The following is an 18,707-nucleotide window of genomic DNA, read 5'->3' on the forward strand; positions in this document are numbered from 1 at the left end:
TGTACATCCTTTTCATTCTCGTCGTAAAAAAAAAAAAAATATTATGAGATCCGACTGTAAAAGAAAAATGTAAATGGTTGAGTAGAAGAAAAGGTTATGCCTTAACTCCGTCATTTTAAATAATAAATAAATAAATAAATCAGTCCCACTTTCATTTGGGCATGCCTTATATATCGTGGCCAACTTGGAGAGCTTTTAAGTTCGCCAATTTATTAACAGTTGAATACTTTTCAATGAATATAGAATATAACACCACTTCAAGATCTAAATTAATTTTTACCTTGGAGTGTATTGGTCTCTACAAGTTTCTGCAACTATCTAATAGATACCACGAATTAATCTTAAAATTTAGTGCAAGATTATGTATATCTCCACATTTCAGTCCACCTTTTCATGCTAATTATTTTTGTTTTTACCTCTAAATAGTGCACAGATTTTTTCCAGCATTCGGTAAAAACCATCCGGCTCGAAATCATTGCGATGTACAATGTTCCCTTCGATTTGCACATCGCAGAATAAACACTGCAAATTGCTTCCACGTAACCGTATGCGTAGCCCACGTAGTTTCAGTTAATGGTACATTTTGGTTGCGATCAAGAGTAAGTGGAAGTGTATGAGTAATGCCAATCCATTCTCCAGCAGAAGATGGAATCGCCAAAGTGAAAAACGCAGAAATATGATTAGCCAATCAAGATGTCTGAAGCAACTCACATTTAGGTCCAAAATGTCCCTACGTCATTACTCTTATAACTTCCATTTATTGCGTTGACTCAGCATCGTGACCGAATTGTGAGGCAAATTAATGCCTCAAAGTATTTATACGATTGCTATCACATCATAGATTCAAGAAAGTATAAACAAAGCAGATATTTACAATTATAGTCTATTTTGTGAAATCTTAAATGTTATAATTGTTATTTACCGGTTATATATTATCGATTGGTATTTGCTCACTAGGTCTCGTCTGCGCGGGAAGAGGAAGTTGAACTTCAACTAGATCGATTAATATCTTCACATTTGAAACAGTTTCTGATGGTTTATTATTATTTTAAAGTATAACCAACCAGAAGCTTTACAAACGTAAAATGAAAAGCATATACGTTTAGATGTCAAAAATAAGCTCTAAATACTACAGATATGCGAAACGAAGGCAGAAGATAAAATAGAAATGGGTGGCCTCGGGCAAACATAATACCTCTCATTATTGAGGTGAGGTTTAACGGTTCACTTACATCAAATTCTCCAAAGGTAGTTTAAAAGAGCGACCTGACCACTGTTGTTACGCGACATATATATTCGACTTCGCTGATTTTGTTTGGGTGGTTAGAGTTTAGTGTACATTTTCAGCACCGAGGCTATATGAGATCTAGACTTACAGTTTTAGATAGAACCCGAAACACCATAATGGGTTTAAATTTCAAAGCTGTCATACCAGGAATGAAACTCAGAATCTCGTACAGCAAAGATGCGCGCCCAAGCTACTATACCAGTGGGAAGGAGACAGATTTCATTAGTATTTAATACAGGGTGTGTACTAAAATTCCAAAATGAAATTTCGTTACTTTTTCGTGATCTTTTATAAAATTTCGTAACATTCGAAAACTAATAACAGTACCTTTATTCCTTAGCACTTATCTCTACTTTTAAATGCTGTTCTCTGGAGCGATAAAAATTCTATTCACATCACTTTCAGTTATATTCACTGTATATAATCTGTTTTGTCCGGTAACTAACCAACAGCAAACACTCACAAATCCACTGATCTTAAAATTACATATCTACAGTAAATGCACATAAATTGACAAATCCTTAGCAGTCCTTTAGAAATGTCACGCTGATTGTAAATAGTTGTACTGATGGATTGTATCTCTCTTTTAAATTGGTTAATATTGTTTTACACTTTTTTAAAGCTTTTTTGAACTCTTTCTGAAGTGCTTCAACTTCGGTCTGTTGTAACAATCTCCTTTTCTTCTCCTTCCACTCTTTTAAGATATTCTGCATCCATCTTGATTTTTTTCTTGTCTTTCGTGTTTCTCATTGAATTTTTCATGCAAGCGTGTTTTGCTTGTGATTTGGTAGCGTCTAACGCTGACCATAAACATTTTTTGCGGTGGTGTGACTTTTTTTATAGAAGAAAATTTTCTCGTCTCTACTTACATTTGTATAGATAAAAAAATCGCGACCCAAAGGCTAAATTTAGTGACTTTTTCTTGACTTTCATGACCGTTTTCTGATTTCGTGACTTTCTCTTAACTTTCGTGACCGATGGACACCCTGTAATAACGTATCACGATTATATTCTGAGAACGAGTGTGTCTTCCAAATAAGATTTAGACATTATGTATCCCTTCGTGTCGAAGACAAAATCCAAAACAATATGTATATAATAATTTCAAGTTAAACTATAGCATATTTCATTCGTTTAAAAGTTTATTCTTTTTCATTGTTTCTAGAATATAATTTTATTTAATTACATTTCACACTCGTAAGTTTTATAATATTTTCAAATCAACGAATGTTAAACAGGGTGTCTACTAAAATCTCAAAATGAAATTACGTGACCTTTCCTTTAAAAACCCATAAAATTTTGTAACATTCTTAAGAGTGAATTTGGGTGCAAATTAGGCCGAATTTTCATGGATGCGATAGAAGCATGCTTTGCTTGCGATTTGGTAGCGTCTACAGCCGACCATAGACATGTTTGGCGGTGAATTTTGACGTTTTATATAACAAAATTTTCCAGTCTGTACTTATATTTATTGATAAAAGAAATCGTGACCCAAAAGCTAATTTTCGTGACTTTTTCTTGACTTTCATGACCGTTTTCTGATTTCGTGACTTTTTCATGACTTTCGTGACCAATAGACACAATGTTAAAATAAACATACCGTAAGACGGGCTTACGTTGCACATCAGGGGTTACTTTTGCACAAAATATGAATAGAGTTGCACAGTCCTCTGTCGGTTAAATCATGAACTGTAAAGAGGAAGTTTCAACTGCCACCATAAGATAGAGCTTTTAACTGTATTTTGGCTATAATGTTGGCAGTTAACGTCAGTTCTAATTACCCGGAAGGTTTGTTGTTGTAGAGGATGGAAAGCAGTCAGTGTAACGGTCGCCAAAATTTGAAAGATATCATCTACAAGAATTTGCATCAAAGTTAAGTCTGTTTCGTAGAATACTACTGTGTATTATGCGACTCCGATGCAATAGTTGAAATGTGAAACATTTTAAAGTCATAAAAAAAAGTAAAACTGGGAGAAAGCGGTTTCAGCCTCTATTCGGGGTTACTTTGCAGTTTACACCAGTCCAAAATATCCCTTAGATAGGAAATTATTACTACTGGAACCTCCTGCATTTTAAATTTAGGTAAACTTCCTATTTAGGTAGATGCTGGAATAAATTTATTGTTGGAAAATAAATTATGAACAGTGGCGGATCCAGAAAAATTGTTTCAGAGGGGCTTCACTCACAAAGGCTTCGTTTTTTTTAGAAATCACTATACTCTTCGGGGCGGGGGGAGTGGCTTGAAGCTTATACGCATAGGAATGATTAACATTAGATTTTTTCAAAAATTAATCATGCAATTTGTGTGGTTTTTAGCCTGAAAATCCCAAACCCTGTAAATCTTCCACTGATTACGGTTGGGATGATATTCTTGGACATACGGAATAACCAAGGCAAATCAGTTTTTTTTTTTTTTTTTTTGTTTTGTTTTTTGTTCCTGAGTTGGCATTTTTGTGGGCTGAACTATTAGAATGTGGTTCCTGTGCAGGTACCAGAAAATACACAATTTTCTTTACAAATATAGGTAATCCATACTAAGTATCGGTACCGGTACCCCTCATTCAAATATCAATATTTGTAGACTGCATGCAGTTTTGTGTAGAAAGTAAAATGTATAAATACTGAAGGGAAAACATTGCACAGAACGTTATGTTCATATGTTGAACATACTTTTTTTGTACTGTGTCGTCACCAAAGTTTATATTTTAATAACTATGGTCATACTGAATGTTTACTAATGAAGTTGCACAAATGTTTTCCTTATGTATCTAGCTTATATGTTTAAAATACAGTGTTACGTTTGTAAGTTACATGCGATTTTCTTTAAAATTCCTTAAATCTTGTGCAAAGTAACGTCTTACGGTAACCTGATTGTGATAATGGAATTGTAAAGTTTAAAATTAGAATGTAAAACCATTCTTTAAAAACTTCTTTCCACAGTTGTGCAAATACTGACTTAGTAAGTTTTTCATTCGTTAGCAACAAAATCGACTACCTTTCATGCGTTATATGGTTTTGGTTCTCTCAATATTTAAACCGAAAGAGACTGCTAACCAATTTGCTAGCAGACGATTCTTTTGGCATGAAGTATGTGTTTTTGGTGTAAACTACGTATTGTCTTCTGTGACCAGTGTGAATCTTTAGAACCACGTATCTTTTTTTTCTTTTTCGTTCCAGAAAAAAAGAAATATAGTCCTTAACCCATTACCCGCAAAAACTCTTGTATCGTTGTTAATGTCATAAAATGTGTTTATTCATAATTATGTGAGATATAAAGACGCAAAATTAGTGTTAGAATAGAAATGCCCGATATAGTTCAGGAAATACAACCCGTCCCATTTTTGGGACAATGGCAGAATACGTAAGCATTTTATATTTGTGTTTCACAAACGTCCTTGAAATTGGGAATTTATGAAATTGTTCCAAATGAATACACATTTGCACACTTATTTGTTTTACATACATGTAATTCTAAATTACTTTATTGTTATCCTCAAGGAGTTTGTACACTTTTTTTATGCATTTGTTAGTTCATCTCCGTTATGATTCCCTTTCACAATGAGAATTTCATTTTCTTTATCAAATCTATGGTCCATGAAACCACGTTTTGTTTCTTTCTCCATCTGATTGCTGTTCATCAAAGGGCAGGGGTCGATCTCATCACTATCTTACTTTTCTAATAAATTCACAATTTCACCCACTGTGAGGGCAGGCTTATACAATGTCAGTGTTCTACGAAATACAACCTTCGTTACTTACCACCAGCATCTAATAATATCTTTAGAATTACCAATATTGGATAAGACAAAACTATAACTCACATAGGAAACAATACTACCGTAACCAGCCAATGTCCCAATTTTGGGACGCTCGAAATAAATATATGAGAAATTTAACTAAATGCACTTATGTTGCATAGCAGACGATCATATTAGTTTGAGATACATGTTGTCATAGAACAAACGTTATTTTATTGAATATGTTGTACAAATATTACGCTAAAACGGAAAAAAGTTTGCACAGCTGAAAAATGCAAATTCGACATAACGTTGCGCCATATCTTGGCCATCGTATTATTAAAAGTTTGCAAGTAACTTCTGTATCATGCAGAAGAGACTGTAAACAAATGAAAGGAAATGAAATATTTGAAGAATATCTTTCCAAACACTTTCAAAAAGTAGTAAAAAAGAACCGTCCCAAAAAGGGACAATGGCTGATAATGGGTTAAGAGTGGATTCAAACTTTCGACCTACAGTTTATCACTTCCTTCGATTCCACGCACTTTAGCACTGTGCTTTTTTTTTTCGGTGAATAATATCGTTCTGTTGATAATTCAAGTAGACAGACTGAGTAAGTATTGCATTTTGTCAAAATCTTGTTCTAATTTTCTTTATTTACTTCAATATATACAGGGTTCCCACAAGAAAATGAAGATCGATTTCACTTATACAAATTCTTGAATATAAATGGGAAATTATGGGGTAAGTTCTACCATACACTTTTTTTTAACGACCTTCTCCATCCCCATAGCAGTCTAACACACTCCTTTAATTACCATTTACGAATTAGTTATGTTTAATATGAGTAATTGTAATTTACACAAAATTTATTATGTAAGTATAATAATATATGTATGATACAGTACTACATACCTTGACATTGCAAATTAGACTTCTTTTTAGCTTGAAGAAACAATTAAAAGCAACATAACATGTAGTCAAGAATATATTGCCAACTTTCCCCGAGACCTAAACTATCAGTCCTAAAATGACATGAAATCTATAAGTTTTACGTTCCACGGTTATGCATGGTTCCATGGTTGTACTCGAAGTATGACTTGCATATGACTCTTGGCTAAAGGAGACGATGATAATGAGAAATGAATAAAATGGTGGAATAAAGAGGAGGAAGGAAACGGGAGAACCTTGAGAAAACCCACGCACAGGGAGTTTGTCCACCACAAAGTTTGATCTGGTACGAGCTGGAATCAAACCAAGGACTCCATGCACAAGAGGTGAACACTACCACTAAGCCACCGTGGTCCACTATCAGTCCTAATATTACCAATTCTGAGACATGTTAATCCTCAGATTTACATTTTTAAACAGATTTTTGTTTTGCTATCAGTTCTAGAATTTGTTCTAAAAGAGCGTGTTGTTCTTGTTTGTAGCATTAGTCCATCTGTCTTTTCTTTGCTTCCAATTTCTTAACTTCAGCATTTAATTTTCTTTTTTCACCTTTGATTTTACTTTCCTCTGCACTTTTGATTCGTTTCTCTTCAAGGTATTCATCATGGCGTCTCCCAGCTGGGAGAAGCATTCTTCGATCAACACGAAGAAATTCGATACCTCTACAGTACATAACTACATCGTGCACCCGCCTCTGCGCTACCATAGAATCTTCGATTTGGTTTTGTACAATAAGTGTCTTATTGACTGAGAACCTACCCTTCACTGAGGCAGTGCCACGGAATGAAATTAAACATTTTCACAACATACCACAAATCATAATATCCTTGTTTCTTGGACATTACCTTTCCAAAGAAGTCATCTAACCTGATGCTGCCCATCTCTTCGTATCCTCTGAAGTCAAGAGACCCCTGAATTTCAGCACAGAAAAACAAATTGACACTTTGCTTCCTCAGCTACACAATCAGATATTCTATTATGCTCATGCAGAGTTTGTAGGATGCGTTTCATCCTACTCTGAGGAAATTCTGGATTTTTTCTTTTGCAACCTGAGGTCCAAAGCTGACAGAGCACGTACCAGTTTTTACTTCCGAGGGCTCCTTTTCACAACGTTCTTGATTGTGTCCAGCAAAAGTCTCGACAATCAAGTCTGAAAGCTATGCTTTCAGTTCTTTCAATAGTTTTTGTCTTAAAATCGATATCCACGAAGAGACATGTCATACTTCGATTTCTGCTTTTACATGATCAACTATCCCTCCTGTCTCTCACAAATACAAACGTGTACACAGTACCTCACTGCCTCAGCAAGAAATAGCAACACTGCATCACTGTCATTATTGGGAATGCTGTATCTTTGTGGTCCTCTTCACATGTCAATGTATACAACAGAGGAAACTTTTTTTTTTTTTTTAATAACTTACACTTGCACATTTACGTTCCCTAACTTTCCATGACATTTTACGCAAAATGTATGATTTCCCTGATTTTCCAGAATGCGGGAAATTGCCCTGAATATATTGCACCCTTGCTACAAAAGTGCCACAACTCAAAAGTTGTCAATTTTAAGTTATGTATATATTCGGATTTGTGAACCTATCCTTTATCCGGCAATATAAGAATCATGGCTCTAGCTTTACTAGAAGCTGCGTGAAAGCGCTAGTTTCACTAGTGAATAACATCAAAGTGAATGTATTACAAACACTTTCAAAAAACAATTGTGCCATTTGTAGCAAAAGTGCGATATTATATATATATATATATATATATATATATATATATATATATATATATATATATATATATATATATATATATATATGCAAATCTGTTTAGATAGAACTATTCAGACTGTGCAGACAATGTATATAATTACTTTATAGGAGAAAAGGAATGTAAGAATTCAAAGTTAAAATGTTTCGATGATCTGTGAGCACAGGGTTAGAAATTAAAATCATACAGAAAAATGCATTGCATTAAGAAGTGCAATATAAAAAGTTTTAAAACAGTTAAATGCCACGTAAATCCCATGCGATTTTATGACCTTTCTGTATGAGCAGCAAATAATAATGAAACTATAAAAAATACACATATACTGGGCCGCTTTCAGAAAACTTTTCCTCATGGTCCGTCGGTATATTCTATTGGGAAAAACCACGATCGACTGACGGACTTTCACCAAAGTAGTAACATATGGTACATGGAGGACTCATGGGATATATGATGAGTTTACAGAAATTTTGCTGTAGGTCCGCGGCAGTTCTCTTGTTAGAAAGAAAAGTAACTCGCCAGGGACGTACCCAGTGGGTGGGTTCTCGAGTCTAACCTCTCCCCCTCCCCGAAAGGCCGACTTTTCTGCGAATTTTGCATACTTGTGGGGGCGATTTTACAGAGTTTAATACAAGTTGTACTCATTGAATTTGGTCCCTGCGGAGAAGCTTTCGATTTCCTTCTAAATGAATTCCTGCGTACGTCCCTGGATACGATGAATCACATGTTACCACGAAAGAGGAGAACCTTTTTAAATATTCTTGGTTTTATCCTGCTGATTTAGACATACTTTTCATGAATTGCTCCTTAGTTTGGCTTCAATGAAGCTGAATGGGCAAGGTCATGCTTTTGGGAAAGTCGAATTGGCAGTGAAACAAATCGTGTGAAACAGATGGTTAATCTAGGGTGACAAACCAGTTCCTGAGTTTGCTCATATGTAAACCATACGGATCAATAGGCTCAATACACAAGAGGTATGTAGGAAACTGAAAATTGCAGGTGTTTAGGACATGGTGTTAACTACAGAATTAAGATTTCTGGGATTTAGACAGCTATAGTCATGTTTGTTCGTCAAACATGAGGGATGACGTCCCTCGGTGATCACATTAATCGGGGATTTGGAGAAAGAAAGCGAGCTGGGACCATTAGGTTAGGTAGCATCCCGGCATTTTCTTGGTGTGAATAAGGTAACTTCACTCCTGCCCCTTTTACTTTCTTGACCGACCCGCTCTTCTTGTTCTCGAAGATGTTCATAAGGAATGTTCCTGATGAAATCACGGTCATTTAAAAGCTTCTAAAGCGTGTAGTGTTTCCCCAGTAAACATTACCTTTTGCATAACCACAGAAGGAAAAGAAAATCTTAGAAATGGTTTATCTAAAACCTTGTCCAGTAATTTCATGGATTAATTTCGTCCTCAGCTGATGAATTATTCCACAGTAACGATCTAAATTTGTTTCTGCGAATATTGGATAGACTATTCTGAATACTGTAATCCAGACCGCTATCTTTTGGTCATGCAGAGATTTCATCTGCGGCACGTGGGTTGTTGGCAGACCAAAAATATGATTTCCGTGAGTATACATACCCTGAAAAATGGAACAAAATGCGTTATCGGTATAGAAAAAGTCCAAAAATTACCACAATTGTTTACTACAAAGTGCTGAACCATTCGCAGTATTAAACTAACTTTCCAGTTTGTGATCAATATCATTTCAACTGCTTTGACACATCGAGCTGAAGTGACACCCTTCATGGCAAACTGTAATGTAGTTTGAGAAAATGTAAAGAATCATTTCTGGCGTTGAATTTATGTTGTTCTTTGTCAAACTGATTGAGCTGATTGTATCAATCGTTTGATTTCTCCTACCAGTGTCGCATGCTCTTTAAGTGATGCATATACTACTTATAATGCCTGTGAAAAATAACCTGGAAGTATCAGCTCTATCTTATCAGCAATGTTGATTACGAATATAACAACTGCGACAATACAATTACCTGTCTCATCGTAAGAATATATTTAACAACAGCCTGTATCCTCAACATAACTAAAAATAAATGAACTTGTAGAGTCTGTGATCAACTCAACCCAGTCAAATGATGTTCCTATTTTGCTTTGAGTATGAAGTGCATATACAAAACATTCCAAATCCTGCCCCTTTTATAATTTCTACAGAACTCCACATAAATGTAATGTTATTGACATCCACAATATTGTTTTCAGATTGGTGAATAACCAACACAGAAAAACGGACGGCTGTAATTGAGTTCTTGGAGGGGAAAAAAAATTGAGGTACCAGAGATCCATAGAAGACAAACCTTCATGTGAAGATGCCACAATTGGCAGCACTGTGGTAAGACTGACAAATGTTTCAAGAAGGAAAAATCATAACGGAGAAACAACGTAGTGGAAGACCAATAACAGCAAGATGTGAAGAAGGTGAACGAATTCATTAATAGTGATCGTCGTCTGACAACCAAGAACTTCGTGATGTAATTCATGTGGTCAGTGATATGGAAACAGTGACCAAAGATTAAGACAAAATTGACCAAACAATCGATAGTGATTGACTGGTTGATCACCGCTTGAGTAACGATTCAACAGCGAAACTAAAGTGATATCTAAAATCTTACATATTAAAATCTTTTGTAGAAGGATAAATGAGTGCGTTTGTTGTGCAACGCTTATGTTCCTCCGATTAAGAACAATTTAGAAAGGTATTACTCCATCTTACAAAACTTTCCTCCTAAAAGTGCATTGAGGAAATGAAAGTACACTCTCAATAGCAATTGCACAAAGATAGATCGCTAAAATTTTCAATCTGAATTAGAGAACGGAATTGTAAAGCTTGGCCACTCTTCATTTTGCTTATCGAAAATTCTTTTGATGGTGGATACCAAGACACCAATGAACAAAATCAAGAAAAGGTGGAGGTCTAATAGAATCTTTTGGATTGTTTTGAAAAGGACTACGACTTTCTAAGCAATGTGATAACCTGGTATAAAATATACATATTCTCTATGACCCAAAACGAACGGCATAATTTCTTCGCGTACGAAGAAAAAGGCGAGAACTTCACACTAAAAATTTGTGATATTTCGGGATACACGTACTGTCATTTAGATTAATTTCCTTGAACAAGGTGTTCTTCCAATCCAACCAATCCAAGGCCATCAGAAAGAGCAGACTAAGCATTCTACGTAATAGAGCTGACTTGCACTATCGTACAGCAAGCACCCCCCACACACACACCACCTCAATGGGGACTGCACAAATGGGATAGTTTAATGCCTAAATTTGCCCATACAGCCCGAATTTGGTCCTTTCATACTTACAGCTTAACGTGGGATCCGAATCACATGAGCTCCCGCCGGGTCTCCCATGCCAAAGGTACGTATGCTATCCACGAACTCGACTGGTTCCTTCGAAAACAACAGGACAACACTGATGACGTGAAAGATGCTGTAAAGCTTTGGTGAAAACAGTAGGAAGAATTTCTCCAAAATAGTTTCACCCAGTGGATTCAAAGATGACCCAAATGTATGCAAAGCCAAGGACAATACTTTGAATAGATTTTATCAATTCCCGATACTTCATGGTAATGTCACAAGTATTACATATATATGAATAAGAAATCCCGAAGCGAATGTGGAAAACAAGGAAAATATAAGGCTTTCGCAGAAATGATTACAATAGGAAGAAAAAGTAGTAGGAAAATTAAAAAAAAAAAATCCATAAACACATAAGTAGCTCTGAAGTGTCCAGGTGGGTGCCTATTGAAATGTATGATCATTTGCTAAGTACTGCCAGCCTAAAAGCTTACTGAATATAGTGTAGGTATCCTGTCATTGCACTCAACAATCGATTGACAAGCCGCTCCGATTCCTTCTGTGTACGTGAAGTTATTCCATTTTCTACCAGCGAATAACAATTATCGGAGATTCATGTATTTCAATCAAGTTTCCGGAAAGATAAACGGGAGAAAAAAAAAAATCTTTTAAATCGAATGCTCTTAACGTAACTTTCTGCAAAAGCATGAATTTCGTACCCGTTGTTGTTACAATCGGCATATGCACACCAATTCATTACTTGAAATAAAAATTACGTGATATATATATATATATATATATATATATATATATATATATATATATATGTGTGTGTGTGTTAAATATTAGGATTCGTACTTCCTATGGAATTTAATCCTGTTACACGCTTGAAAACTAACCTACTTACATATATTCACAACATGTGGACCAATTCAAACTCAGTATTCTATACGTAGTTTTTATTCTGTTTTGTTATTTTTGTAACAAGTGAACTTAACATATCTTAAATGAGGTCGTTTTCTTTTAAAAAAAGTTTATTACATTTATGATCACTATCTGTGTACTCACAGAAGTCCTTCACACATTACATCTCGTGAACAGCGTTAAATACATAAAAATGACGACGACATGACAATGTTTAAATATAATATATTGACTATCTTTTAATCTTCAAATTTTATAGAATTCACTTCAAACGTTATTTGTCCACCTCTATAACTGCCACGCTTCTTTTTTGTCTTCTCATGGCGGAAACTTTTTCCTTTGACGTTCTTCAATACTTTATAGGCCTTTTCACCCCAGCTTCCTCGTGCTCCTTTCTGAAAAGTATAATAACCTTTCATTAATGTTTCAACGTTACAATAAATGTTAATAATAATCACTATTGGATTGGTGCGATTGAGATGTCCAATTTTAAGTGGTGAGACACCACCCTCTAGCTAATGAATGGATGTCACACATACGTAGTCACATTAAAAAAAAACACAACAGACATACGTGTTAAAAAAAATAAATCTATTACAATCGCAAACGGTCAGGACAGTGGTTGGTATGGTGGGGGCTATCATGACTTTCTCCATCGAGACAGAAGCATTATTATGGACCGTTACAGTGCGCTCCATATGGACCCGCTAACATCAGTAACAGTCTACAGACTTGTCATGTTACACGAAAATGTACGTCCACATGTCGCTCAAAGGACACGGTAGACTCCCCGAAGTTGCGCATTAATCTCCTCGCTACACCTATCTTTCCTCATATTTTCCTAACTTCTCTCCCACCGACTACCACCTGTCCTGACATCTCGACCATTTCTTGGAATGTAAGAACTTCCCTGATGACCGGGCCGTAGAAGACTTATTCGCATTGTACACTATAAACTTCTTTCGTCATGGAATCCAACTGCTGGTTGAGCGATGGCAAATGTAAAAATTTGTACATGCAGCCGAAGATACTTGCACCAAAGATCAACCATGTGTTGTGGTTTCCTTCTTTTTACCTTTTAAAAGTAACATTAGTCGAGCACTTCTATCGCGCCAACCCGACAGATAAAAGTGCATTTATTTTGTCTGAAACTGAATTTTCAAAATTTCAATTTACAATAAGGAAATAAATTAGTCCTATGCTTTTCTATTAACGTTTGGTTTAAGGACCTTCAAGGTTCAGCATCGGAAAAAGAAGGCACCAGATGATCATATGTGTCGAACTAATCAAGTCTGGTTCATTACTAACTTGTTTAACATTAAAGGACACTGTGAAAAGCATAGTTTACAGGTCTTGGTAAATATTTGTCACTAAGATTTAGTGTTTTCCATTACAAAAATATGCTCAGATAAAACATTCACAGGTTGCCATTTAATTACCAACAATACTAGTTTAGAAATCCAAAATTTGAAGATTTAAAAAAAAAAAAATATCTCCATTATGCATGGTAGATTCGGAAATGATTCTCAAGTATAATATACTACAAGTATCCATATCTATGAATGAGAACCCAATATAGGCACAAAGTATAGCACCAACTTGAAAAGAGTCTTACTTTGGTGGCAACCTTGCAGCCAAAGAAGCTTTTACAGTATTTTTTACTTTGTAACATTATTTAGTGTCTATAGTATAGTTGAAATAATTCCATTCAATATAATACTATAGTAAGTTTTGCATCATTTCACTTCCTGAGTGAATTCTACCGTCTTTATAAGCAAAACTAATAATTTCACAGGAATATGTTTGTAAGAAGTTGGAAAGTATTAATATATAGACATACAAATCTCATCAATTTAATACAAACACATCAGATGTCTGGTTTAAGTAGTGTGTTAGGGCAAAACTTACTATGTTAGCAATAGAATGGCAGCGTGAATGGACAGATGGCAATACTATGAAATGATCAACCTCTAGTTTCCACACTGGTAAATTGTTGGTGCTCGGTTATGTCGTACGAGAGCAACGAAAGTGGTAAGTGTCTTGGGTGTGTCGTGCGGAACAGTATCCAAGATGATGGACTATAGAACTCCATCGGTGAAGCGGAAGTGGTTGGAAGAAAACAAAGTGACAGGTTCCACCGAGCATTAAAGCGGATTATTGCTCAGAACCATTGTGTGGGGCTTCGGTGCAAGGATGCAAGCACCTCGCACATGCTGTCGATAATCACAGTTCGCAGCGAATTACCTGACAGACATACAAGGTTGGGTTGCACGGGTGAAACCGCTAATAAGGGACTACAACAATTTAACATGACGTCAATGGTGCCGTGATCATGTAACATGGACCGCTGATGACCGGAAAGGTGATATGGTCGGGTGAATCATCTTTCACCTTATTTCAAGCCATGAGCCGTGTTTGTGTGGCGGCTGTGATGCTGTGGGCTGCAATATCCTGGTTTTTAGTGAGACATGTACTAAAGGCTTATCAGCGCGTCACCAATTTAGGACACTAAATGCATTCTGTGGTTCACATGTTCCACGCAACTATGCTATATTCGAGGATAATATTTCCCCATTCTCAAAGCTAGAGTTGTTGCGGCGTGGTTCGAGGAACATCGGGACGAAGTTGAACACCTTTCCTGATCCGTCCATTTCACAGACTTGAACATAATTGGACATCTGTGGTCAACTTTGGAGACACGATTAATCTGTACTTTTCCCAACTGCTTCTATTAAAGTGGCAAGTATCTGTATATAAAAAATCCTCTCCTTTAGTTTAGTGTAGTGTCTTCGGTAGGAGAGCAGAAAAGATCAATTTCACTTTCACTAATCTTTTTCTCCTTTAACTTAAGAATAACTGTGAGACGTTAAAGTTAAAAAATCATTTCATATACATACAGGATGAGCTATTTATCTTAAAACGCCCTTATAAGCTTAACGCAATCGACAGAAAATGCTGAAATTTTGCACCGTGCAAATATCAGCAGTGGGACAACGTTTGAAATACTCTCGAATACCACCAGATTAACAATGTTGCGAACAGTTTTATTTATTTTTTTTTAATAGCACGACGCTAGGTTATTGTGTATATATATTAAATCTAAATCTTAAACGAAAAATTACAATACCACATTGTTCAGTGTTGCAAACGAAGACTGCTACAGTATCACAATCAAACATCGAAAAACGACCAAAATTTGAAGGCCTCAACAATAACACAAGACTGATGGGGCAATGCACGTTCACAGTACCTTAAGGGTCCAATACTATGATAGTATGAGGTATTTTGAATTAACAGAAACAAAATTACAAGGAATACAATTACATGGGTCGCTTCAAAAAATGATAAGATCATAGGGCCGCTTACAGCAATGTGATCTCAAATCAGTCCGGAGATATAAACATGGCAAAGTTTGCGACAGTGCTTAGAAGCAGTCTGCAACATTGTTTAAAAGCAGTTTGCAACAATACTTAAAATGCATGTATTAGGAAGAACTGGTATTAACTGCAATTATCAAAAACTGTTGCTGTTATGTCAAAAACACAAGAAAGCAGCAATCAAATCAATTTCCCAACACAACATTTTGAATAGTATAGCAATCTCTATCCATGTTTTTCGTAATTCCGGAACGGTTTGAGATATAAAATTAATATAAATGGCACTACGATCTTTACGTCTATTGAAAACCATCTACCTGATCAGATGTGATACTTATCTAAGCAATTTATCGAAATAAAGCCTTTGGAGAAACTTTTGTCCCTATTTATTCGAAGTACTTCATATCATGATCGTAGCACTAGATCAGTGGCCGCCAAACTTATGAAGCTTCTGAGCTACGTACAGTTTCTTAAATTCTACTATGGGCTCCAGCTAAAAGATCAAAATTAAAAAAAAAAAAAAATCTTACATTTGTTTATGGAAAAATCAAGGTTAGCCAATTGGAGCGTTAACGCGATCTACCGAAAATGTCCCCGCGAATTACTAGTAGCTCGCGATCGACTATTTGGCAATCACTGTATAGATACTAGGTGCATTATCCCGTCCGTTTTATATGCGTTTTGACTTACAGAGGCCTCCAAAATTTGGTCATTTTTCGATGTTTGTGGTACTGTAAGCATCCTTAGTTTGCAGCACTGAGCAGTGGGTGTGGGATTGTATGTTTTCATTTAATTTGTAAATTTCACATGTAGATAATCTGACGCAGTTCCATAAAAACAACTAATGTTGATCTGGGAACACTATAATCTGGTGACACTGGAGAGTAGAGTATGTCCTACTGCCGACATTTGCACGGTGAAAAATTTTAGCGTTCTTCATTAGTTTAAAAATGCAAGTTGAGTTTCAAAAAGATGTCCCATTCTGTATATATATATATATATATATATATATATATATATATATATATATATATATATATATATATATATATATATATATACATACACAATCGTGTACATTACTTAAATTTCTAGTTCTTTGAATGCAGTTTCCACATTTAAGATAAATGTTTTACAATCATGTTTCTATAATCACCTTCCCTCAGTAATTTTAGAATTCTCTGATGAACCAAGGTCAATATTAGAAGTCGCCCATTATTATTATTTATTATTATTTAATGATGGTCAATTACTCAATCTTAAATTGAAAAAAATTAAAGTACGCAAGATTTAAAACTTGGTTCTTCATACTACACCAAAAATATTAATAGAAACTTAACATTGTATTTAAAATTGATAACGAATATAGTACGATTTGAGCTGTAAAAAGCTCAATATAAACTTTACGGCTAAGAACTCCGCAAGCAGCGGTATCTACTAGCTTAACGCAAACGAACGATTGCTGTTTATTATTACGATATTGTCAGTTACTCCGTAGCTTCCGCGTACTCAGAAAACATTTACATATTGTTAACCACACATGTAAAATATTCCCTCAATAAACTTTGTAGGCAAATTTGATGACAATGAACATCTTACTTCCTAATATTGTACATATACTATGACCCAGTACATTAATCAGTAGCGATCTTGCTTTCCAAAAATAGACACACTCGTGCGAAAGCCCACGATATGATACATAGAATGAACTATTTACCAAAAAACATTCTTTCGCTAGAAGGTTACCAGGCTAAGAATACACTGATTTCAGTAAAGTCAGATACAACTAAAGTAATAAAGTCTTTAAAAAATAATCTACTTTTAATTCCTGTCTGATGAGTTTCGTTAATCTTTATATAGTGTATCGTTCTAGTGTATGCTGACTGTCTTTAATTCATTTTCCTGGTAATTCATTTTCTATTCTTGCTTCAAGATTCCTTAGCCTCAACTCAAATATACATATATCGATATTTCTTACTAACCTCTGCTTACGATTCGTTCTTCAGTCATCGAATGTGATTTTCTTGTTGCCACCTCCGCTTTCTGAATTAAAATGTCCACTTTCTCTGTTTTTGAAGTCACCTCGACCACGGAATCCACCACCACCACCTCTTGAACCAAATCTGTCTCTATCACCACCTCGTCCTCCTCGGAAGCCACCTCCCCTCCCTCTGCCAAAGCCTCCTCTTCCACCCTCATTGTCTCTGTTACCAAAACCTCCCCTCCCTCCTCGACCGCCACCGCGGAAGTCTCTGCCGCCACCTCCTCTTCCCCGCCCACCACGGAAACCTCCCCGAAATCCTCCTCGATCACCACCTCCACGAAAATTGCCTCCTCGTCCACCACGAAATCCCTGTCGGTCTTCCCTCCACTTCTGTCTACCACCCTCATCATTATCTCTGCCCCAACCAAGGCCAGGCCTCCCGGAAGAATTCTCTTCATTTTTATTATCATCATCACTATTCTCATCTTCGTTATCCTACAAAAGAAAAAAAGCAGTAAGACCAACAAAGCATGAAAGGCTACAGTTTTTAATCATAAACAAAAATTTGAATAAAATGACCTGGAAATCGAGGACTTATCTGGAAAAAAGGTAAACAAGCTTGTGAAACGATCTCCGCACTTTCATGGTTTGTCGGTCCTACAGAAACAAAGCCATGAATTAAGGGATTTACCTTGGCTTCGAATGAGTTATCCTTCAGCCGAGGATCTACTTCCACTGCGTCCTCTTTTACTCGCCTGTAGGGTTCACTTATCTTGTCGAAAACGAAAATAAAAACTGTACATTAGAAACAAAGGGAAACAATCTGTTTAATTCATTAATACACAATAATCTATACTTGCTATTTCTCTATTCATAATACGTTACTAAACTTTTTTTTTTTTTTTTTTTTTTTTTTTTTTTTTTTTTTTTTTTTTTAAGGCACTGATGAATACCAAGAGAATTAATGTTGAATGGCAACTTGCAATTTTACCAAGCCATATAAGTAGTAGTCAATGTTAATATGGAAACTTAATCATGTATTTTATTATTTCTAGAGTTAGGAATGTTAGGTGCTGCACCTTACTTTAAATTTTATTTTTATTTATTTATTGTTATTAAAATGCTTAAATTAGCTTATCTTTCAAAGTAAACAAAAAACTGTTTTTGAATAGACCTTTTTGCACTTTTATTTTTAAGACTAACACCTTTTCTTAATGTCCATAAACACTTTTGCAGTTTCTTCCTCCTTTTCCTGTAATAATTAAAGAAGGAACACTAAACTTGTACAGAATCACATTACTTTCGTTTCAGTGGAATCCCGTTACGCGAAAGCTATTGAATAGAAACTAAA

The 18,707-nt window shown here is 35.5% G+C and overlaps 1 protein-coding gene across 4 annotated transcripts in view; it reads right to left on the reverse strand.

Moving 5' to 3' along the window:
- Nucleotides 1–12,015: 12,015 nt before the first annotated feature.
- Nopp140 (nucleolar and coiled-body phosphoprotein 1) overlaps nucleotides 12,016–18,707 on the reverse strand; it is a 48,788-nt gene continuing 42,096 nt past the window's right edge. For 2 of the 4 annotated variants that reach the window (XM_081759831.1, XM_081759830.1), the window contains 2 exons: nucleotides 18,048–18,128; nucleotides 12,016–12,390 (listed from right to left, as the gene is read on the reverse strand). In XM_081759831.1, coding sequence (XP_081615957.1) covers nucleotides 12,235–12,390; nucleotides 18,048–18,128 — 237 coding nt within the window. In that variant the 3' untranslated portion in view covers nucleotides 12,016–12,234. Of the gene's footprint in view, nucleotides 12,391–17,354; nucleotides 17,852–18,047; nucleotides 18,129–18,707 lie in introns of those variants that run through there. The other 2 variants (XM_081759827.1, XM_081759828.1) reach the window with 1 other exon arrangement.

The sequence above is a fragment of the Thermobia domestica genome, chromosome 5 (genome assembly GCF_964235325.1).
Source record: "Thermobia domestica chromosome 5, izTheDome1.hap1.1, whole genome shotgun sequence".
Taxonomy (NCBI): Eukaryota; Metazoa; Arthropoda; class Insecta; order Zygentoma; family Lepismatidae; genus Thermobia; species Thermobia domestica.